The 23,996-nt window shown below is 49.6% G+C and overlaps 1 protein-coding gene across 1 annotated transcript; it reads left to right on the plus strand.

Annotated features, from left to right (window-relative positions):
- The first annotated feature begins 1,274 nt into the window (after positions 1–1,274).
- LOC118089801 (flap endonuclease 1) lies at positions 1,275–23,496 on the plus strand. Its single transcript, XM_060277535.2, has 11 exons — positions 1,275–1,439; positions 3,258–3,348; positions 7,559–7,661; positions 9,558–9,603; positions 9,717–9,802; positions 10,214–10,347; positions 13,682–13,742; positions 14,994–15,128; positions 16,527–16,678; positions 18,660–18,809; positions 21,171–23,496. The coding sequence occupies exons 1-11, from the start codon at positions 1,358–1,360 to the stop codon at positions 21,235–21,237; spliced, it is 1,107 nt and encodes a 368-aa protein (XP_060133518.2). The 5' UTR covers positions 1,275–1,357; the 3' UTR covers positions 21,238–23,496.
- Positions 23,497–23,996: the final 500 nt, after the last annotated feature.

Here is a 23,996-nt window from a genome sequence, read left to right on the forward strand (position 1 = left end):
AACCGTAGATGCTTTCTTTTCCCCTTGGGGGAAAACAAAACCACCCTTGGGAGAGACTCTCGGGAGAGACTCTCGGCCTTTCTCTTTACTTGTTTTAAGAGCTACTGAGCAGTCCCTGGAGGCTAAAAAAAACCCCGCGCTCCTTCTTGGATTGGGCCTTCCTAGTAAGGGCAAGGAAAAAGGGCAGCGGCTTCAATGGCCGCTACTGGGCAGTCTCGGTTGGGACTGAGCGCGCGCAGTAGCACCTAGCCCTAGAGGAAAGTGAGCGTTGTTGCGACAAGAAACTTAGGCGCCGCCGAACATCAGGAAGATGCGTTTGGCTTCCTTGGGTGTTCTAGTGTGAGGAGAGGGGGAAGCTGCAGTCCAGTGGGCACGCTTTACCTGGGAGGGATTCCCGAAGAAGTCAGCGGGACTTACTTCTGAGTAGACGTGCCCCAGATTGCACTGCTCAAAAAACTCCACCGCAACCCGGCTCACCGGCTGCAATAAGGAAGTGCGATCCTGAATTACCAAAGATAAAAATGAACATTAACACGAGCAGTTCGCTGGGAATAACTCCCCTCCCTACCCCAAAAATACGGAGAAAAAGCTGGCAATTGTTCGTTCCTCGGGGCAGGGACCTTTGCCTGGATCAGCCTGCTGCTCATCTGCCCCTCTTCAACACGGAGCAAAAAGGGACCTGCTGCAGCCACATACTAATATTTCAGCTGAGGGTGATCTGGCTACGAGTACAGTTATAATTTTCGATTGCTCCTACGGTATGCATATTTGTGCTTTTATACCGTAAACCACCCTATAGCCTTCGCATGCCGGGCAGTATAGAAATTTAACAACAGGTTTATTATGCCGCTCCGCTAGCGAAGTTCTCATGGTGGGGGGGGGGGTACATAGTAAAAAAACAAAACATCAGAACAATGTTTTTTTCTGGGGGGACGCATACCCCTAAACATTTGGTGAATCTTTGTACTTTTGTCCATTTCCTGTATTTATTTCCCCCGATCTGAACTATGAAATGGTGATTTTCTCGAGTCAAAATGACAGTACTGTATATACCCCTAAACATATTTTTTTTAGGGGGGGGGAAGCATTGCATAAGAATCGTTATTAGGGGAGTTTCAATGGAAAGCACTGCGCGGCTGCAAGAACGTCAAGGGGGGGGAACTCTGCACGTGCTCAAAGGCACTCTTGCCGGCTCTGGAAGGCAGGCAGGTGGGCGCGCCCCTTTCCGGCCTGGGCTCGCTCCCGCTTCCAGCTGGCCGGGCTCCTCCTCCTCCCCGTCCGCCCCGGGGAAGTAAGGGCGGCGGAGGTGGCGGCAGCGGCAGCGCGCCGAGCCGGAGGGGCGCTCGGGGCTCCGGCCATGGGGATCGCCGGGCTGGCCAAGCTGATCCATGAGCAGGCGCCGGACGCCGTGAGCTCCGTCCAGCTGGACGACTACCGGGGTGAGCGCCGCCGCCGCCGCCTTTTGCGCCCATCCCGGATCTCCCAGAGCAGGCACCCCCATCTCTCCTCCACCTGTTTTGGAACTACAATTCCCATCATCCCTGACCACTGTTCCTATTAGCTAGGGCTGATGGGAGTTGTAGTCCCAAAACGGCTGGAGGGCCGAGTTTGGGGGTGCCTCTCACAGAGGATCGCGGGCATTGCGGCCGCTTGGGCTGGATGACCTTTGGGTCTCTGGTGCAAGTTAAAGCTTTGCCAGGGCGGGAGGAGGGGAGCGGCTCGGAGCATGTGCAGAGTGCCTTTTTGGTCTGGCGGAGTCATAGCATCTCCTGGGCAACTGTGGGAGCTGGAGCTGAACTAGGGAACTCGCTGCCGCAGGAACTTGGATGGGTTGGAAGAGGGTTGGACAAATTCAGGCTCTGCCTCGGCAGCTGGAGACCGTAAATGCTTCTGGATCCCAGTTGGAGGAGGGGAGGAAGTGCTCTTATGCTCAAATCCTGCTTGCTGGCTCCCCACTGAGGCATCCGGTTGGCCACTGTGAGGTCTGGATGCTGGACTAGATGGGCTGCTGGTCTGGTCCAGCAGACTCTTCTTCGGTTCTTATGGCTGAGTCTAAGCATGTGCAGAGTGCCTTTTCCTCCAGCCGATTCATAGCTCCTACAACAGGGCTGAATCTGAGCATGTGCAGAGTGCCTTTCCCGCCAGCCAATTCATAGTCCCTTGCTCCTGCACCCAAAACACTCCCATGTGCTCTGGCTTGGCTGTGTGGGGCGCAGGAGCCTCATGTAGAGGGTGCATGGCATCCGAAGGGAGAAGCAGGTCTGGAGCCAGAATTTCTGACTGATGGGAAGGTATTATTTATTTTGTCTGTTTACATGCCACCACCGTGGGGCTCGGAGTGGGGTACATGGGGGTCCCCTGTGGCTTTCCTATCCAGGCACTGCCCACAAGCAGCCCTTCTTGTCCTTAGACTGTCTCCTGGAACAAGTATTACTATTTTATTTTATTTCCTAAAATTTATATGCTACTTGAAAAGCTTTGTCTGCCCACTTTCTCCATTCCATTCCTAATTTTTATAAACTTATGCTGCCACCTCTCTAAACTCTCCTTTTTCCAAACTAAGATGTCCCAAATGCTTCAGCCTTTCTCCATAAGGGAGTCTCTCCAGTCCCTCGATCATTTTGGTTGTCCTTTTCTGAATCTTTTCTAACTCTGCAATCTCCTTTTTGAGGTGAGGCAACCAGAACCATTCCTCTCTGCCTTTCCTTCCTCTCGCCCTAAGCCTACCTCACAGGGTTGTTGTCATGGGGGCAGAACCATGCATACGCAACCTTGAGCTCCTTTGGAAAACAAATGTGGGATCGAAACAGAACAAGCAAATACTGTAGAACAGGGGTCCCCAGACTTTCTGCGCGGCGGGCTGGAGGGCAGGGGAGTGCGCGCGCAGCGGGCCGGAGGGCGGAGGAGTGCGCGCCCGTGCGCATGCGCACACGCACACGGGCGGGAAAAAATCGCCAAAAATCGCTTGTGCGCATGCGTATGGGCCTCCCCCGACCCGGAAGTGCACCAGAAATGACCTCTTCCGGGTCGGGAGAGGCCCATACGCATGCGCACAAAGGATTTTCGGCGATTTTTTGCCGATTTTTTAGATCGTCGCTGCGCCGCACGCCGTGAGAGCGGGCGGCGGCAGCGGGCGGCGGGAGTCGTCGCGGGCCGGATTGGAAGGCCGATTGGGCCGCATCCGGCCCGGGGGCCGTAGTTTGGGGACCCCTGCTGTAGAATAATGGTTAAGTTCTTTTCTCTCCTGCTTGGCTCAGGGCGTGTGGTGGCGATGGATGTCTCTGTCGCTATTTACCAGTTCCACACGGCTATGCCAAAGATCACCAACCGCCATGGGCAAAATATCAGGTGAGAAGTTGCAAGCAAGTTTTAAAAAAGAATGTTTGTTGATTTAAAAGCATTTGTAAGCCACTTAATACTGTTAAACTGTTGAAGTCATGTCTTCTGCTTTGGTCACACGTAGCCGAGAAAGATTGTCTTCCATAAACACAGTTTTAACAATGACTCCGTAAGTGACTGTGGAGGCCAATTCTGGATCCACACATCCTTCCGCAGTGGGGGCATTGGTTTCCGGGTGGAATTTGATCACGGTGTGGATTTGCCAAGCATGCCTTCCTCTTAGCACGTTTCTCCCTTGCGTCCTGAGTTCGAGTGTCTTCAAAGCCCATGACACCTTTGGTCAAGGCTGTTCTCCAATTGGAGTGCTTGTAAGCCAGTTTTTCCCAGTTGTTGGTGTTTACAGTACAGTATACTACTTTTTTTAGATTTGCCTTGAGACAGTCTTTAAACCTCTTTTGTTGACCACCAGCATTACGCTTTCTATTTTTAAGTTCGGAACAGAGTAGTTCATGGGTAGGCAAACTAAGGCCCTGGGACCGGATCCGGCCCAATCGCCTTCTAAATCTGGCCCGCGGAGCGGATGGTCCGGGAATCAGCGTGTTTTTACATGAGCAGAATGTGTCTTTTTATTTAAAATGCATCTCTGGGTTATTTGTGGGGCATAGGAATTCGTTCACCCCCCCAAAAAAAACTAGTCCGCCCCCCACAAGGTCTGAGGGACAGTGGACCGGCCCCCTGCTGAAAACGTTTGCTGACCCCTGGAGTAGTTGCTTTGGAAGACATGTACACACACTTGACTGCGGAACTGGCACTGCTGCAGGTGCCACATAATGCCCATAATAGTCATTCTGCATTTGTAAGAACTCGCTCTTTTAGTGTAGTTGCACTTTGGAACTCCCCGCCTGTTGATATCAGGAAGGTGCCGTCACTGCACTCTTTTCCGCACCAGCTAAAAATACTTTGGTTTTACACAAATCTTCCCAGATATTTAGAAAGCAGGTGTGAGTCTTAATCTGCTTTTAGCCTATTGCTATTTTAACTTTTCCAAAGTCTTAACTAAGGCACCCCCAAACTCGATTCTCCAGATGTTTTGGGACTACAATTCCCCTCACCCCTGACCAGTAGTCCTGTTAACTAGGATGATGGGAGTTGTAGTCCAAAAACATCTGGAGCACCGAGTTTGGGGATGCTTGCCTTAACTTATTGCTGCTCTCTCCTCCCCCCCTTGTTGTTGTTTAGTCGTTTAGTCGTGTCCGACTCTTCGTGACCCCATGGACCATAGTACGCCAGGCACTCCTGTCTTCCACTGCCTCTCGCAGTTTGGTCAAACTCGTGTTCGTAGCTTCAAGAACACTGTCCAACCATCTCATCCTCTGTCGTCCCCTTCTCCTTGTGCCCTCCATCTTTCCCAACATCAGGGTCTTTTCCAAGGATTCTTCTCTTCTCATGAGGTGGCCAAAGTCTTGGAGCCTCAGCTTCAGGATCTGTCCTTCCAGTGAGCACTCAGGGCTGAATTCCTTCAGAATGGATAGGTTTGATCTTCTTGCAGTCCATGGGACTCTCAAGAGTCTCCTCCAGCACCATGATTCAAAAGCATCAATTCTTCGGCGATCAGCCTTCTTTATGGTCCAGCTCTCACTTCCATACATCACTACTGGGAAAACCATAGCTTTAACTATACGGACCTTTGTCGGCAAGGTGATGTCTCTGCTTTTTAAGATGCTGTCTAGGTTTGTCATTGCTTTTCTCCCAAGAAGCAGGCGTCTTTTAATTTCGTGACTGCTGTCACCATCTGCAGTGATCAAGGAGCCCAAGAAAGTAAAATCTCTCACTGCCTCCATTTCTTCCCCTTCTATTTGCCAGGAGGTGATGGGACCAGTGGCCATGATCTTGGTTTTTTTGATGTTGAGCTTCAGACCATATTTTGCGCTCTCCTCTTTCACCCTCATTAAAAGGTTCTTTAATTCCTCCTCGCTTTCTGCCATCAAGGTTGTGTCATCTGCATATCTGAGGTTGTTGATATTTCTTCCGGCAATCTTAATTCCGGCTTGGGATTCATCTAGTCCAGCCTTTCGCATGATGAATTCTGCATATAAGTTAAATAAGCAGGGAGACAATATACAACCTTGTCGTACTCCTTTCCCAATTTTGAACCACTCAGTTGTTCCATATCCTCCCTCCCCTTATTGATGGCTTTATTGTTTTATATTCTTTCTGTAAACCACTTTGAGGTGTTTTACAATCAAGCAGTTTTCATAAATAAATATAGAAATATCATCAAAACAACAATACAGCGTGGAACTAGTAAAACTGTTGGTTTCAAATTACAGGTAGGTAGCCGTGTTGGTCTGAGTCGAAGCAAAATAAAAAAATTACTTCAGTAGCACCTTAAAGACCAACTAAGTTTATATTTTGGTATGAGCTTTCGTGTGCATGCACACTTCTTCAGATACACTTCTTTTCGTGTGCAAGCACACTTCTGTGTATCTGAAGAAGTGTGCATGCACACGAAAGCTCATACCAAAATATAAACTTAGTTGGTCTTTAAGGTGCTACTGAAGTAATTTTTTTATGTTGGTTTCAAACTGTATAAAAACAGAGATTCAGGTTGTCAAAGCCCATCCAGTAAACTAGGGTCCGATCATCTGGGTTTGGAAAAGCCTGATGCCCCCAGTACAGGGATAATAGTGAAAAATGTTGCACCACCACCCTGTGATATTTTGCAGGGTGTGGTGCCACAGGTAGAATATCCCCAGATGACGTCAGTGAGTCTTTCAGGTATTTCAAGTCCCCCCCCCTCTCACTCTTGCTTTAAGCAGGCTGTTTCCTGGGCAATTACTGTTCCAGCTCGTTGTCAAACTGATGCCCCCAGTTTAGAATCATAGAATCGTAGAGTTGGAAGAGACCACAAGGGCCATCCAGTCCAACCCCCTGCCAAGCAGGAAACACCATCAAAGCATTCCTGACAGATGGCTGTCAAGCCTCTGTTTAAAGACCCCCAAAGAAGGAGACTCCACCACACTCCTTGGTAGCAAATACCACTGCCGAACAGCTCTTACTGTCAGGAAGTTCTTCCTAATGTTTAGGTGGAATCTTCTTTCTTGTAATTTGAATCCATTGCTCCATGTCCGCTTCTCTGGAGCAGCAGAAAACAACCTTTCTCCCTCCTCTATATGACATCCTTTTATATATTTGAACATGGTTATCATATCACCCCTTAACCTTCTCTTCTCCAGGCTAAACATACCCAGCTCCCTAAGCCGTTCCTCATAAGGCATCGTTTCCAGGCCTTTGACCATTTTGGTTGCCCTCTTCTGGACACGTTCAAGCTTGTCAGTATCCTTCTTGAACTGCGGTGCCAGTGTGGGATCTATGGATCTTAGTCAATCTAGGGGTCATGGTTTGAGATGCAGCAACAAAAACAGCTAATACTATTCTAGGCTGCATCCACAGAAGTCTAGTGTCCAGATCAAAAGAAGCAATAGTACCACTCTATTCTGCCCTGGTCAGACCCAACATGGAGTCCTGTGTCCATTTCTGGGCACCACAATTTAAGAAGGATGTTGACAAGCTGGAAGGTGTGCGGAGGAGGGGCAACCAAGATGATCAAGGGGCTAGAAACCAAGCCTGATGAGGAATGGTTGAAGGAGTTGAATATGTTTAGCCTGGAAATGAGGAGACTGAGAGGAGATAGGATAGCCACCTCCAAATATCTGAAGGGCTGGGTGTCCCGCGGAAGAGGGAGCAAGCTTGTTTTCTCCTGCTCTGGAGGGTAGGACTCGAACCCAAGGCTTCACGTCAAAAGAAAGGAGATTCTGACTAAACACCAGGAAGAACTTTCTGACTGTAAGAGCTGTTTGACAGTGGAACGGTCTCCCTCAAAAGGTGACGGACTCTCCTCCCTTGGAAGTTTTTAAGCAGAGGTTGGGGGGCCATCTGTCCTGGATGCTTGAGCTGAGATTCCTGCCTTGCAGGGGGTTGGACTGGATGACCCTCGGGGTCCCTTCCAACTCTAAGATTATGTGATTCCCCCCACTGTCTCCTGGTCCATTCCCCCGCGATGGCGATGCACATCTGCACTGGCAGGGCTTGAGCTCGAGGTCTGCCAAGGTCTCCCTGCTCACCCCCGTCTCCTTTGCATCCCTGCCACCTTCCGTGGGGGCGCTTCGCTCTGCCTTTCCCCCCTGCCACCTGCTCACTGCCCCGTCTTCTGTTCCAGTGCCCTGCAGGGCCTCTTTTACCGGACGATGCACCTCCTGGAGAACGGCATCAAGCCCGTCTTCGTCTTTGATGGGAAACCCCCGGAGCTCAAGGAGAGAGTGGTTCGTAAGAGAGGATCCCGGGTGGGCTGGGAAGATGAAACCCAAACACTGACCCAGGCCAAGGCAAAGGCAGGCAGGGACCACATTGACCATGGAGAGAATTAGAAGTCTCTCCCCCCCCCCACATTCACCCCACTTTCCTATTGCGGCCTGACTTTGCCACATTTCAGGGTGCTGTTCATCTGAAACTGCACATTCTTCCCCCCTTTGCAGGCAAAAGCACCCTCTGGACTGGGGCAGGGTCTGCAACAGGGGAGCTTCTGGCCCACGGGGGGAAGCAGCCCCACCAAGCCCCCTCGTTTTTACCTCCAGGCTGCTTTATTTATTTATAAAAATATTTCATCATCATCATCATCATCATCATTTGAATTTATATAGTGCCCTATAGGGACCCAGGTGGCGCTGTGGGCTAAACCACTGAGCCCAGGGCTTGCTGATCAGAAGGTCGGAGGTTCGAATCCCTGTGACGGGGTGAGCTCCCTCCCGTTGCTCGGTCCCAGCTCCTGCCAACCTAGCAGTTCGAAAGCACATCAAAATGCAAGTAGATAAATAGGAACCGCTACAGCGGGAAGGTAAACAGCGTTTCTATGTGCTGCTCTGGTTTGCCAGAAGCGGCTTTGTCATGCTGGCCACATGACCTGGAAGCTATACGCCGGCTCCCTCGGCCAATAATGCGAGATGAGCGCGCAACCCCAGAGTCGGTCACGACTGGACCTAATGGTCAGGGGTCCCTTTACCTTTACCTTTTTACCGCCCTATACCCGGAAGTCTCATGGGACCCAGGTGGCGCTGTGGGTTAAACCACAGAGTCTAGGGCTTGCTGATCAGAAGGTCGGTGGTTCGAATCCCTGCAACGGGGTGAGCTCCCGTTGCTCGGTCCCAGCTCCTGCCCACCTAGCAGTTCGAAAGCACATCAAAGTGCAAGTAGATAAATAGGGACCGCTCCGGTGGGAAGGTAAACGGTGTTTCCGTGCGCTGCTCTGGTTCACCAGAAGCAGCTTTGTCATGCTGGCCACATGACCCGGAAGCTGTCCGCGGACAAACGCTGGCTCCCTCGGCCTATAGAGCGAGATGAGCGCCGCAACCCCAGAGTCGGACACGACTGGACCTGATGGTCAGGGGCCCCTTTACCTTTTTTACCCGGAAGTCTCAGGGAGGTTCACAGAATGAAATCAAAATATAAAACCACAAAAATACATCATCAAAATAAAAATAACCACCCAATGAACCCCCCCCAGACCCCACATTTTAAATGATGTAAATGAGATCAACCAAAGGCCTGGTTAAAAAGGAACATTTTTGCCTGGCGCCTAAAGGTGTATATAGTGAAGGCGCCAGGCGAACTTCCCTGGGGAAAGAATTCCACAGACAGGAAGCCCCTGCAGAGAAGGCCCCGTTCCTGGCGTTTGATGTGGTCAGGTAAGGGCAGGGCTTCACCCTCCCAGGTGTTCCTTGTTCAAGATGCAGGGAGCCATTTCACCCATCAGGAGTTCCTCCCGGCTCCCAGCGCTGCTCTCTGAATACCAGAGCTTTGAAGGAGCAGCAATCGGGCCTTCAAAGCACAGCATGGCCTGATGTCACTGTGACATCAGGCGATGGACGGGCAGGACTGCCCTCCTGTCAAATTTGTCCTGCCAGGAAATAACAATGTTTTAGGGACCTGGCCAGCTGCCTTCTACTGAAATTAGACTTTTGGACTAACTAGCAATGCAGCCAGGTGGGTGCGGTATAAATAATAAAATCAGCAGCAGCAGCTCTGTGTTGTCTCCACTGGCTGGCAGCAGCCCTCCAGGCTTAGAGCACCGGGTGTCCCAAGAATTAGGGCGCATTTGGGGGCCCAGGAAAGGGAGAAGCAGTCCTGCGTAATTTTTCCTTCTGTCTCCACTCCCCTTGCAGTTGGCGAAACGCACCACAGTCTCTGGAGCCAAGAGGAAAGCTGCAGGTAAGACTGTTTCAGACTCCCCTACTTGGGGGTCACTGCCCCTTTTATTGGTGGGCAGTGGGGGCTTCGCCAGGGAGAGCCCCACCCCCAGACCCTCTTCCTGCATCTTTCAGATCCTGCCGTGGGCGAGCCCCCGCAATGGCTGCCGAGAAGAGACTTCGAGAGGCTGCTGGGTTACTTGGGGGTTCCCTATGTGCAGGTACGCAATGACTCCTGCGTTGCAGGGGGCTGGGATAGATGACCGCCCGGGGTCCCTTCCAACCCTACAATTCTATGCTTCCATGTTCACCTATTTACATCCAATGCAGTATATTTACCGTATTTTTCCATGTATAAGACTAGGTTTTTTTATCAAAAAATTCTGTTGAAAATTGGGGCGCGTCTTATACACAGGTAGTGCTGAGGGGGTGTTTTCTTAATTTGGAGTACCCAACAATAGGGGGCATCTTATACATGGAAAAATACGGTATGTACTTATGTGAGAGGGAACCTTTCTATCTCCCCCCCTCTCATAGAATCATAGAACTATAGAGTTGGAAGAGACCCCTAAAGGTCATCCAGCCTAACCCCCTCCCCCCTCCTGCTTCCCTCCCTTTTCTCTCCCTCTTAGGCGCCAGCTGAGGCAGAAGCGACCTGCGCAGCTCTGGTGAAGTCCGGGCATGCCTGGTGCACGGCCACAGAGGACATGGATGCGCTGCCCTTTGGAAGCTCGCTTCTCCTGCGGCATCTGAACTCCAAGAACAAGTGAGTCTTCTGGGTGCGAACGGAAGCAGTAAAGACTCTGGGCATGTGCAGAGTGCCTTCCCAGCTCCCACAGGTCTGAGGCAGAGAGCAGGTGGGAAAGGTTTCCAGGGGGCAGGGTGTGTCCATTCCAAGCAAGATTGAGGCCTGAAACTCATTGTGGAAGCTGGAGTGTAGTGGATTGTTATGGGCTGGGTGTTTGGGAGGCAGCCTGAGTTAAGAAACAGAAGAAGGGCCTTTAGAAGGCAACCCTGTTCAGGGAGGCTTTTAATGTTTAATAGATTACTGTGTTTTATTTTTCTGTTGGAAGCCGCCCAGAGTGGCTGGGGAAACCCAGCCAGTTGGGCGGGATATAAATAATAAATTATTATTATTATTATTATTATTATTATTATTATTATTATTATTCAGCATCCTGTTCTCACGGGGGCAGCAGGGGCAGAGCAAGGCGGGTAGGGGGGGTGACAACGTCTGTGAGAGATGCTATGGCTTTGGCATGCGCAGGCTTCCTGCTGTCAAAATGGTCCGCCCGCTGGCTCCTCCGCAAAAAAAGCTCAGCAACTCTGTCTTCCCAAAAAAGCTCAATAGAATCATAGAATCGTAGAGTTGGAAGAGACCACAAGGGCCATCCAGTCCAACCCCCTGCCAAACAGGAAACACCATCAAAGCATTCTTGACATATGCCTGTCAAGCCTCTGCTTAAAGACCTCCAAAGAAGGAGACTCCACCACACTCCTTGGCAGCAAATTCCACTGCCGAACAGCTCTTACTCTCAGGAAGTTCTTCCTAATGTTTAGGTGGAATCTTCTTTCTTGTAGTTTGAATCCATTGCTCCGTGTCCGCTTCTCTGGAGCAGCAGAAAACAACCTTTCTCCCTCCTCTATATGACATCCTTTTATATATTTGAACATGGCTATCATATCACCCCTTAACCTTCTCTTCTCCAGGCTAAACATACCCAGCTCCCTAAGCCGTTCCTCATAAGACATCGTTTCCAGGCCTTTGACCATTTTGGTTGCCCTCCTCTGGACACGTTCCAGGTTGTCAGTATCCTTCTTGGACTGTGGTGCCCAGAACTGGACACAGTACTCCAGGTGAGGTCTGACCAGAGCAGAATACAGTGGTACTATTACTTCCCTTGATCTAGACGCTATACTCCTATTGATGCAGCCCAGAATTGCATTGGCTTTTTTAGCTGCTGCATCACACTGTTGACTCATGTCAAGTCTGTGGTCTACCAAGACTCCTAGATCCTTTTCACATGTACTGCTCTCAAGCCAGGTGTAGTCATCTACTCTGACTCACACCAAAAATATGAAATAAAGTCAAACCATATTTGCAGGCAAAAAAAATATATAATTCAATGGGGGGGGGGGGTTTGATAAGAAATTTTCTGCACCGGGTACCCCCTGACCTTGCTACGCCACTGCCCACCAGATGCCCATTATGGGAAAGCCGCAACCAGGATTTGAGCAAAAAAGCCACTCTCCCCTCCTTTGTTTTCCAGCAATTGGTATTCCATAGCATCGCTGAGCAAAGCCATCTTGGCTAGGAGCCCCTGATAGTCTTGCCCTCCATGAATCTGTCCAGAGCTCTTATAAAAGCCATTCCATTTGGCACTCATTGCTCTTCTTGTGGGAGTGAGTTCCACAGTTTAACTGTGCATGGCACGAAGGAATTCTTTTATCTCTTGAATCTTCCGACATTCAGCTTCATTGGATATCCGTGACCTGCTAGCGTTATGAAAGAGGAAGAGAAACTTTTCTGTATCCTGTAACAGTGGCAGATTTTGAAACAAAGCAATCCTTATGTTTCCTCTTTCCGCCTTCTCTGACCCCAACACAATACAGCAGCTGTTTCCTCTCCCAGTTTCTCAACCATCTGAGTTTCGCTTCATGTTGCAAATGTTGGCTTCCTGTTGCCCCTTCCCAAGGTGGCTTACAAATCTACCGGTAATGAAACCGCAAACTCTTACAGCAAGAACCACAATAGCAGAAGTCAGTAAAACCTTTATTAAAATGGAATAACAGCAGATTGGAATCAATCTGGGTATGTTTAGCCTGGAGAAGAGAAGGTTAAGGGGTGATATGATAGCCATGTTCAAATATATTAATTAAAGGATGCCATATAGAGGAGGGAGAAAGGTTGTTTTCTGCTGCTCCAGAGAAGCGGACACGGAGCAATGGATTCAAGCTACAAGAAAGAAGATTCCACCTAAACATTAGGAAGAACTTCCTGACAGTAAGAGCTGTTCGGCAGTGGAATTTGCTGCCAAGGAGTGTGGTGGAGTCTCCTTCTTTGGAGGTCTTTAAGCAGAGGCTTGACAGCCATATGTCAAGAATGCTTTGATGGTGTTTCCTGCTTGTCAGGGGGTTGGACTGGATGGCCCTTGTGGTCTCTTCCAACTCTATGATTCTAAGAAGGTTTTTTTAGTGATCTTCCGAAACCTTGAAAAGTCGTTACGTATATCTCTCGCTCTCCCGGCATGTTAAAAAGTTGGCGAGTCTGCTGCAAGACCCAAAATGGGGATAAGCTGGTGCTTTCTAGGAATGACACCTTTTCATGTGGTGTGTGTAATGAGTAGCCTCTGACGACGACAACAACAACAACAACAACAACATATATATATATACCCCGCCTATCTGGCTGGGTTGCCCCAGCTTCCAATACATAGAAACATAATAAAACCTCGAGCAATACAAACTTCCCGATACCGGACTGCTGTGGTGGGTGGTGCCATTGAATGGGGCAGGGGGTCGTAGAATCATGAAATTGTAGTAGGGACACCAAGGGTCATCTAGTCCAACCCCCTTCTTTTATACATATATAATAATTTTTAATTTGATTTTTTAAAAAACATCTAAACATACAACAAACATCAATTCCAAAACCAGATTACTCTGAATCTTCTCCCCATCCCTTCCATGCATCCTAGTAAAAATAATTACAACTGCATGTCAATATCCAATATTTATCCAGATATTTTTCTTTCTAAATTGTCCATAGTTTCCATTACTTACAAGTGTGCTTCAAATCCTGCCCATGTTTTAACCCGCTTGCAATGGTCTTGTATATCAATGATAAACTTTTCCCATTCTTTTTTTAGAAGTTCTTCTCTGAGCTTCCCAGTTAGTTTTCCCATTTCGGCAGAGTCCATCATCTTGATTCGCCATTCTTCCCTGGTCGGGGCGGTCTCTGCCTTGCATAGTCCAACCCCCCTCAGTGCTGGTGTCACAATGCAGGAATCTGTGGCTGGCCGTTGTTGGGTGAGAGGGCGGGTCGACTTTGTTCCCTGGGGTCGTAATGGATTCTGCCTGGTTTCTTTTATCTCCTCTAGAGACCTGGAAGAGATCTCCTTGCCGGTGGTTCTGCAAAAGCTGGGCTTAACGCAAGAGCAGGTGAGGACACGGGCGTAGCAAGAGGGGGTGCAGTAGGTGTGGTCTGCCCCGGGTCTTCCTACTCGAGGGGGTGATAAAATGTTGGGTGCGACTCACCTTGGGGCCTGCAGTGTGCCCGAGCCACGCCTCTTGGGCGCCTGGAGGCTCCACGCTGTCCACCCGCTGCCTCCCCCCAATGTAAGTAATAATAATAATAATAATAATAATAATAATAATAATAATAATAATATATTTATACCCCGCCCATCTGGCTGGGTTTCCCCAGCCACTCTGGGCAGCTTCCAACCGAATATTAAAACAGTACAGCATTAAACATTAAAAACTTCCCTAAACAGTTCAGTTGTCATCTAAAAGTAAAATAGTTACTTCTTGCCTTGACATCTGCTGGGAGGGCGTTCCACAGGGCGGGTGCCACTACCGAGAAGGCCCTCTGTCTGGTTCCCTGTAACCTCACTTCTCGCAATGAGGGAACCGCCAGAAGGCAGCTTGAGGCCCCATGGCACGCCCCACCCCACTCCTGTGGGTATGGCGTGCCCTGCCCCATCCCTATGGGTGCCACGCAACCCGTGCCGCAGGCCCGTCCTAGCCATAGAGGCTAGTGGCGCGGAGAACCACGGCGCCGGGCGCTGGAGGGTGCTGGAAGGGCGCCAAGTGAGCGCAGGGTTCCGGCGATCTGGCCAGGACTGCGCTCCACGAGATGAGAGGCTGCGCCGTGTCTCTCTCCTTCTCTGAGGACTCCGCGCTGCACCTCCTTCTCGTTTCCCCAGCGCTGGGTTCCGCTCAGTCGAGCTTTGCCACCAGCGCGCGCACAGCGCCCAAGCTGCTCTTGCTGGTTCCATGGTGCGCGCGCTGGTGGCGAAGCTTGACTGAGCGGAACCCAGCGCAGGGGAAACGAGAAGGAGGCACAGCCCGGAGTCCTCGGAGGTGGCCTCCCGCTGCTGCCGCGGTCCGCTTGGCACTCCGGGTCCTTGGAGAGGCTATGGAGGGGGGCGCTGGAGGGACCTAGCGCCAGGGCGCTGGATGGGCTTAAGACGGCCCTACCGAGCCATTCCTGTGGGTGCCTTCTATCCCTCCCTATCGGCGCCGTGCCGCCCCAGGTGCCCACAAGGCTTCCCCTGCCGCTGTGAGGAGAGGCTGAGTCTGCAGAGGCAGAACTGGGAGCAGCTGTTCATCCCGCTGTGCCATGTGCCATAGGTGTCTCTCCTCTCCTCTCCTCTCCTCTCCCCATCCCTGGCCCTTTCCTGAATGCAGTTTGTGGACCTCTGCATCCTGCTGGGCTGCGATTACTGCGAAAAGATCCGGGGCTTTGGCCCCAAGAAGGCCTTGCCGCTGCTGCAGCAACACAAGAGAATTGAGCAGGTCCTGGACTCTGCCTGCAGTGCTCAGGTATAATAATAATAATAATAATAATAATAATAATAATAATAATAATAATAGTAATTTATTATTATTTATACGCCGCCCATCTGGCTGGGTTTCCCCAGCCACTCTGGGCGGCTCCCAACAGAAAACAGGATGGGTGACACCTGGCTTGAGAGCAGTACATGTGAAAAGGATCTAGGAGTCTTGGTAGACCACAAACTTGACATGAGTCAACAGTGTGATGCAGCAGCTAAAAAAGCCAATGCAATTCTGGGCTGCATCAATAGGAGTATAGCATCTAGATCTAGGGAAGTAATAGTACCACTGTATTCTGCTCTGGTCAGACCTCACCTGGAGTACTGTGTCCAGTTCTGGGCACCACAGTTCAAGAAGGATACTGACAAGCTGGAACGTGTCCAGAGGAGGGCAACCAAAATGGTCAAAGGCCTGGAAACGATGCCTTATGAGGAACGGCTTAGGGAGCTGGGTATGTTTAGCCTGGAGAAGAGAAGGTTAAGGGGTGATATGATAGCCATGTTCAAATATATAAAAGGATGTCATATAGAGGAGGGAGAAAGGTTGTTTTCTGCTGCTCCAGAGAAGCGGACACGGAGCAATGGATTCAAACTTCAAGAAAGAAGATTCCACCTAAACATTAGGAAGAACTTCCTGACAGTAAGAGCTGTTCGGCAGTGGAATTTGCTACCAAGGAGTGTGGTGGAGTCTCCTTCTTTGGAGGTCTTTAAGCAGAGGCTTGACAGGCATATGTCAAGAATGCTTTGATGGTGTTTCCTGCTTGGCAGGGGGTTAGACTGGATGGCCCTTGTGGTCTCTTCCAACTCTACAATTCTATGACTCTATGATTCTAAGCCATTGGCCTGATCCTGCACACTCATCTTTATGTTCTTAAGATGGTTCCTGTAGCTCAGGGGTCAGCAAACATTTTCAGCAGGGGGCCAGTCTACTGTCCCTCAGTCCTTGTGGGGGGCTGGAATATATATATATATATATATTTTGGGGGGGGAATGAACAAATTCCTATGCCCCACAAATAACCCAGGGATTCATTTTAAATAAAAGCACACATTCTACTCATGTAAAAACACGCTGATTCCCGGACTGTCCGCGGGCCAGATTGAGATGGCGATTGGTCCAGATCCGGCCCCCGGGCCTTAGTTTACCTACCCATGCTGTAGCTCAGGCATCCCCAAACTGCGGCCCTCCACTGTGTTTTGGCCTACAACTCCCATGATCCCTAGCTAACAGGACCAGTGGTCAGGGATGATGGGAATTGTAGTCCAAAACATCTGGAGGGCCGAAGTTTGGGGATGCCTGCTGTAGCTGCTGCAGCTCAGGGCTGATGGGCGAAGAGCAGGTAACTTACTTTCTTACAGGTTAATGCTGCAAATCCTACTCTCTGCAGAAGCACCCACAGCCTGAAAACTGGCCCTTGGAGGAGACCCGGCGGCTCTTCCTGCACCCCGAGGTGGCCCAGCCGAGCCAGGTGGTGCTAGAGTGGCAGGAGCCTGACGTGGAGGGGCTGGTGCAGTTCCTGGCGCATGAGAAGCGCATGGCGTGAGTAGTGGTGTTAAATTCTCGAGAATAATCTTTTGGAGATTATTCTCGATTAATGAGAATATTAGAGAATTTTCATTTAAAACAGAACATTCATTTTAATGCATTGAAAAGGTAACATCTTAATGCATTGAAAATGATATAATTAGTTAATATACATGTTTAGGTAAAGGTAAAGGTGCCCCTCACCATCAGGTCCAGTAGTGTCCGACTCTGGGGTTGCGGCGCTCATCTCGCTCTATAGGCCGAGGGAACCGGCGTTTGTCCACAGACAGCTTCCGGGTCATGTGGCCAGCATGACAAAGCTGCTTCTGGCGAACCAGAGCAGCGCATGGAAACGCCATTTACCTTCCCGCCAGAGCGGTCCCTATTTATCTACTTGCACTTTGATGTGCTTTCGAACTGCTAGGTGGGCAGGAGCTGGGACCGAGCAACGGGAGCTCACCCCGTTGCAGGGATTCGAACCACCGACCTTCTGATCAGCAAGCCCTAGACTCTGTGGTTTAACCCACAGCACCACCTGGGTCCCTAATATACATGTTTATTCATGGGTAAACTTGTTCAGATGGCAACCACAGACTGTATATATACTTTTATTCAATGGGGCAATGCAGTGAATTCACATTCTTTGACACCCCCCCCCCCCCGTAGTTCGCATTTCAGAACTGCCAATGGTGAATGACACAATGCCCAGAAATGTAACTGGATTATTTTATTTTATTTTTTTTAAAAAAACCTTATTCATTACTTACAATGGCAATATCACAGCTTGACTTATTATTTACTAGATCAGGGTCCCCAAACTAAGGCCCGGGGGCCGGATGCGGCCCAATCGCCTTCTAAATCCGGCCCGTGGAATCAGCATGTTTTTACATGAGTAGAATGTGTCTTTTTATTTAAAATGCACCTCTGGGTTATTTGTGGGGCATAGGAATTCGTTCATATATTTTTTTTCAAAATATAGTCCGGCCCCCCACAAGGTCTGAGGGACAGTGGACCGGCCCCCTGCTGGAAAAGTTTGCTGACCCCTGTACTAGATTGTTTTAAATGTGGGTTGTAAAACTGGTTCTTACATTAGAATTTACAGTTTGTGGAGAATATTCTCCGGAGAATTTTCTAGCAGGGAATATTCTCCGGAGGATATTCTCACCTCACATCACAAGGCGTGAGTGTGGCTGCTCTTGCAAGGTGCTTGTTTGACGTAGCAAAGGAAGGAGTGAAGGGACCATAGATGTCAGGATATAGATCAGGAGTTTGCCTCCAGATGTTTCTGGAAATAAACGATACATTGCAAGAACTCAGGCCAAAAGAAGATGGATTTAAAATAAATCTTCACAAGGTTTTATTGATGTGATGCGGAGTTTAAATGGGAATCAATCCCAATGTTGGAGGCAAATAAAGGTAAATTCCAGTAAAAATCAGGACAAGGCCCTGTTTCGACTATTCTTCGTCAGCAAAGATTCACAGGTCAAAGTGTACCAAATATGTTTGCAAACAGGGCCTTGTCCTGATTTTTACTGGAATTTACCTTTATTTGCCTTCAACGTTGGGATTGATTCCCATTTAAACTCCGCATCACACCAATAAAACCTTGTGAAGATTTATTTGAAATCCATCTTCTTTTGGCCTGAGTTCTTGCAATCTATCGTTTATTTCCAGATGTTTCTGGACTACAACTCCTATTAGCCAGCAGAATTTTCTGCTTTTGCACATGCCCCGACCTGCGAAAAAGGCCAGCCTCCTCTTTGGCCACTTTCCCCAGCCTTTCCCTCTATTTCCCTTGAATCTGCCGTCTTTCTTTCTCAGAAGGAGGTGGACTCTCCTTCCTTGGAGGTTCCCAAGCAGAGGTTGGGTGGCCACCTGTCAGGGATGCTTCAGCTGAGATTCCTGCATTGCAGGGGGTGGGACTAGAGGACCCCCGGGTTCATCTTCCGACTCTACAATTCTGTGATCCTCTTTGACCCGAGCGCCTGCTTCGCAGTGAGACCCGGGTTCGACGCCGATTGGAGAAGTGGCAGGCCGCCTGCCTGAAGAGCGCCCTGCCCCAGTCGCCTGGCCCCGTGACGAAGGGAAGCAAGAAGCAGCAGAGGATGGTGGAGTTCTTCCAGGTCAAGAAGCGGGCGTGTGCAAGGTGAGGAGGAGAGGGAGGAGTTGCCCCTTGACCGTTGCAAGGCAAAAAGAGGGAGGGAGGGATGGGTGAGGCAAAGGGATGTCAGTATCAAGCTTGTCAGTATCAAGAAGGATACTGACAAGCTGGAACGTGTCCAGAAGAGGGCAAACAAAATGGTCAAAGGCCTGGAAACAATGCCTTATGAGGAACGGCTTAGGGAGCTGGGTATGTTTAGCTTGGAGAAGAGAAGGTTAAGGGGTGATATGATAGCCATGTTCAAATATATAAAAGGATGTCATATAGAGGAGGGAGAAAGGTTGTTTTCTGCTGCTCCAGAGAAGCGGACACGGAGCAATGGATTCAAACTACAAGAAAGGAGATTCCACCTAAACATTAGGAAGAACTTCCTGACAGTAAGAACTGTTCGGCAGTGGAATTTGCTACCAAGGAGTGTGGTGGAGTCTCCTTCTTTGGAGGTCTTTAAGCAGAGGCTTGACAGGCATATGTCAAGAATGCTTTGATGGTGTTTCCTGCTTGGCAGGGGGTTGGACTGGATGGCCCTTGTGGTCTCTTCCAACTCTACGATTCTATGATGACCGGAGGGGTCACTGGCAGTGCTGGGATGGAGCAAAATAGCCTAAATTCTTTACCCAACTGGGTGCTCAGAATTGGCTCTGGGTCTTTTTTTTTGGTGGTGAACTCACTAAAGAAGTCAGCACAGCATTCAGTGGCAGGCAGGGAGGCGTAATTGGTTGGCAGGAGGAACAAAATGGCAGGGAGGTTGCCAGCTCTTGATGAGGTTACACTTCCTCTGAAGAAGCAGGTTCATACGGTAGCTTGGGGGTCCTCCTGGGTCCTTTGCTGTCACCTGAGGCTCAGGTGGCCTCAGTGGCCCGCAGTGCCTTCCATCAGCTTTGGCTGGTGGCCCAGCTACACCCGTATCTAGACAGGGGTAGGCTAACTACTGTTGTCTAAGCTCTGGTGACCTCAAGATTATTGCCATGCGTTATACGTAGCGCTGCCTCTGAAGATGGTTCAGAAACTTTAGCCAGTGCAGAATTCAGCGGCCAAGTAGCTCACTGGAGAAAGATGGTTTGACCGATGGTTACACCGATCCTGGTCCAACTGCACTGGCTGCCAGTTAGTTTCCAGGCCCAATTCCAAGTGCTGGTTTTGACCTATTAAGCCTTAAACGGCTCAGGACCGCAATACCTCAAGGACCGCTTCTCTCCATAATAATCTACCCGGACCCTGAGATTATCTTCTGAGGCCCTTCTTCGTGTGCCTCCTGCTTGAGAGGTCCGGAGGGTGGCAACATGAGAACGGGGCCTTCTCTGCAGTGGCTCCCCATCACTGGAATGCTCTCCCCAGGGAAGTTTGCCTGGTGCCTTCATTATACACCTTTAGGCAACAGGCAAAAAAGTTCCTTTTTAACCAGGCCTTTGGTTGATCTCTTTTACATCCTACGTCCTTTAAAAATGTGGCTCTTTTCAGGGAGCGGGGCGGAACGTGTTATTGCATTGTTGTTTTTATTCTGAATGTATATGTTGTGATCTTTTCTGTGTACCGCCCTGAGACCTCCGGGTATAGAGCAGTATATAAACTCAATTAAAAACAGAAACAAAAAAACCAACCACTAAACGATCATTGCGACACTGTTCTATGTCTCTGCAGTATGTATTTTTTAGAGAGGCGGGTGAGGCTCTGGTCGGCTCTGAAAGGGATATTGCAGAGGGGGAGATATTGCAGAGCCGCCTTCCCCATCCTGGCGCCATCCAGAGGTTTCGGACTAGAACTCCCACCAGCCCCAGCCAGCATGAGAGTTGTAGTGCAAAACCTCTGGAGGGCACCAAGCTGGTTGAAGGCCAGGAGTGGAGCATCTTCTCCATAAGGCACAGCGGTGAGTCTGGGCAAAGGGCTTAGTTCTGGAGCAGCAGTTCCCAAAGTGGACGGTAGGGGCCCTGTAGAGGGTGGTGGGATTGCTTGGGGGGGCACCTGGGGGGGCAAGGGGGCTCTGGAGGTCACGACTATCAGCCTTGTCTATCAAGCTGGTATCCCTGGATCAAGCCCATCCATTTTGTTGAAATAAGCAAACCCGATCGCTTTAATTGGATTTTGGAAAAAATGTGCAATTAATTTGCAGCTCTTTTTAATTTCCCTGTGTTGTTATCTTCCTTAGTGGATTGTGCAAACCCCTATTCTTAAGGATGCATTTTGGGTGGGGTGGGGGTTTGACCCTAAGAAGTTTGGGAGTCTGCTCCAAGGTGTCCTAGGCATCAAAGGAAGTCATTATGGCATGTTTTGTCCTGCGGGAGTTACTGTCGAAAATGCCTCATGGCTGAGTTGTGCCCCTCATTCTGACTTGGCCATTCCTCTCCGCAGATACCGAAAGCCCGGCAGGAAGAAGATGAAGACCCAGGAACAGCCAGGAACGGCAGCGGAGACTTGAGAAAATAGCTCCCTTTTTCTCTGGCTTGCAAGGGCCGCACTCCAGGAAGTCCAGGCTTGCTTGGCATTTCATTTCATTTATTTAACAACATTCGTATGCCCCTAAATTCTCAGATCACAGTGATCTTCAGGAAACTGGACCCCTTCTTTCCTCTCCTCTGAGCAGGTGGCTGCCTGCCCTTTGACATTTTCCCCTTTCCCTGACCTGGCTGTCTCTTGTACCAGACTCCTGTTCCGCAGGAAGATTCCTTGCCTCAGCCTCTTTCTCATCTTACAGAAATAAGCCAATTCAGACAGAGGTGTGATTCTGAATTCTGGCTGCTGTCCAGTTCTGTGGCTGTTTGAGGCAGGCAGTCTGTTGGGTCAAAGGCAGAGAAGCCAGAAAAGAACAGGACCCTGGACAGCTCCAGGGGGCTCTGCTGGCTGAAATGTCCGACTGCAGGGAGCTAGCACCAGCGGAAGCCTAGCCTTACACAGGCAGCCAAGTTCTGGCGTGGGCCTTCCCCTCTTCAGCGCTGCAGAAAGATTGGCGAAGGGTCCTCCTCTGAGCCAGATGAGGGTGGCAAGGCTGTGCCCTCCAGCTCGAAGGGTCCCAGATCAAGGTGATGTTCCCCATCTCCAAGGAAGCAGCTTGGACCAAGGGCACAGAATTATAGATGTGGAAGGGACCCCCAAGGCTCATCTAGTCCAAGCCCCTGCAATGCAAGAACCACAAGTCCAGGGTCTTTGCCACTGGACTCTGGATCTCCTGCCCCTTATCTCCTGTTTTCTAAATTTACATTTTGTTACTTTTTTGACTTTGCTTCCAGGGTGGTTTTCCTTCAAAAAGTCAACCTCAATTTGCCACTATACATACATATGTGTCACAGGCCTGTGCTGGGAGCATTTGAAGGACCTAGCAACGTCCTTGGCCTGCCAAATCCTGACACAAACTGGATTTTTTTTTGCAAACCAGTTTACCTTCTGTTATCTGCTTGTCCTGCACAGCTGTTCCTTTCTGCACCGCCATTCTGGCAGTTGACAATGAACAAATCTCTGTTCTACCCAAATTGAAACCCAGTGGTATTTTGCTAATTCCTCCTGGGAATTAAAGGTTGCGGCATTCAGTCTCGTGGCCCACTGTGGCTCTGGGTCCAGGACCCTGGAATATTATGCCTCTAGGCTGAGATAAGTTTACAGGTGAGTTTGTGTGTTACCTGCCATCAGGGCCAGGTGTAGACTTGAACATGAGAAGAGCTTGCTGGATCAGGCCAGCGGGGGCCCATCTAGCCGAGCATCCTGTGTTCACAGTGGCTAATCAGATGCCCCAAAGGAATACCCACACGCAGGATCTATGGACTAGTGGCCTTCGATAGCCCTCTCCTCCTCCATTAATTTGCCCGATCCTCTTTTAAAGCCATCCAGGTTGGGGGCCATCACTGCCTGCTCCTGTGGCAGGGAGTTCCACAGTTTAACTGGGCGCTGCTTTGGTGACAATGTGCAGCAACAGAATATTTTTGTTCTTTCTGCCTGAGAGGTTCAAATTGCAATTTGACTCCTATCACCTGGGGACTATTCATATTCTGCCTGTAGGAACTACTCTTTGTCTTGACAAGGGTAAGTAAATACCAGCTTCACAAAACACCCCTGTGAATGTCCTTGGGGTCTGAAATTTTGCCAGAGAGGTTAGAAACACAGGGAACTGCCTTGCACTGAGTCAGACCCTGGGTCCATCCAGCTCATGGTGGCTGGCAGTGGCTCTCCATGAAGACCCTCCCAGGAGGTTCTAGATTCAGGTAGGTAGCCGTGTTGGTCTGACGCAGTAGAAATATATTTTAAAAATTAAAAAATTGTCCAGTAGCACCTTAGAGACCAACTAAGTTTGTTCTTGGTATGAGCTTTCTCTCTCTCTCTCTCTCTCTCTCTCTCTCTCATCTATCTATCTATCTATCTATCTATCTTATCTATCATCTCTACTACCTACCTACCTACCTACCGACTGTCTGTCTGTCTAGTTTTTATTAAATTTTCTGTTTTACAAATTAAAATACTCATTTTACATCCTTAAGATATCAATGACTTCCCTTCTTCCCTTTCCATGGTTCATTTTACATATCACAAATCCCTGCATATTTTACAAAAACTATACCATTCCCTATCCCATTATTGCATCCATTAAAACTTGTTCACACTGTTGAATTTATCTGAATGCTGCCAGCGTTTTCAGCTGTACACAGTTATTTCCAGTATATTCAATAAACGTTTTCCAATCTTCTTTAAATGTATGTCCTTCTGGTTCTCTTATTCTGCAAGCTGTTCACTCCCAGGAGGCTGGATCTGCTGCCTTCTGCATGCAAAGCACAGCTACCAAGGCTCTTTCCTATAGGGCCATTGCCAAGTCTGGTTCCATCTTTGCAGCAGGAGTGAAGGGGCTGCTTCCCCCCCCCCCCAGCAGGACCAGCCTATGATATTCTGCCGCCGTCAGCAGCCTCTGCATTGCCGGAGCTGAGAGAGGCAGCTCTCCAGCAGTGCAGCGACATCCTCTGCATGCCAAGCAGGTGTCCCACTAGGGAGCCTGCATGGACCCTTTGCACCCTCTGTCTGAGATGCTTGCATGTTGAGATGCAAAGGACAGATCCTGGCATTTCAGGTTTCTTTTATCCTGTTGGCACCCTACCTTTGCCTCCAAGGAGCTGCAGGTGACCTACATGGTTCTTCCACCTGCTTCTCATTCAACGCCCTCCCACCCACAACCCCATGAGGTAGGTTAGGCTGAGAGGC

The sequence above is a fragment of the Zootoca vivipara genome, chromosome 8 (assembly GCF_965207765.1).
Source record: "Zootoca vivipara chromosome 8, rZooViv2.hap1.1, whole genome shotgun sequence".
NCBI lineage: Eukaryota > Metazoa > Chordata > Lepidosauria > Squamata > Lacertidae > Zootoca > Zootoca vivipara.

What these genes read in the sequence shown, in the direction of transcription:
- LOC118089801 (XM_060277535.2), top strand. Translation starts at nt 1,358, where the DNA reads ATGGGGATCGCCGGGCTGGCCAAGCTGATCCATGAGCAGGCGCCGGAC. An exon ending in CGGAGCTCAAGGAGAGAGTG is followed by an intron (nt 7,662 to 9,557) that starts GTTCGTAAGAGA and finishes CTCCCCTTGCAG; the next exon opens with TTGGCGAAACGCACCACAGT. An exon ending in GCGCATGAGAAGCGCATGGC is followed by an intron (nt 16,679 to 18,659) that starts GTGAGTAGTGGT and finishes CCTGCTTCGCAG; the next exon opens with TGAGACCCGGGTTCGACGCC.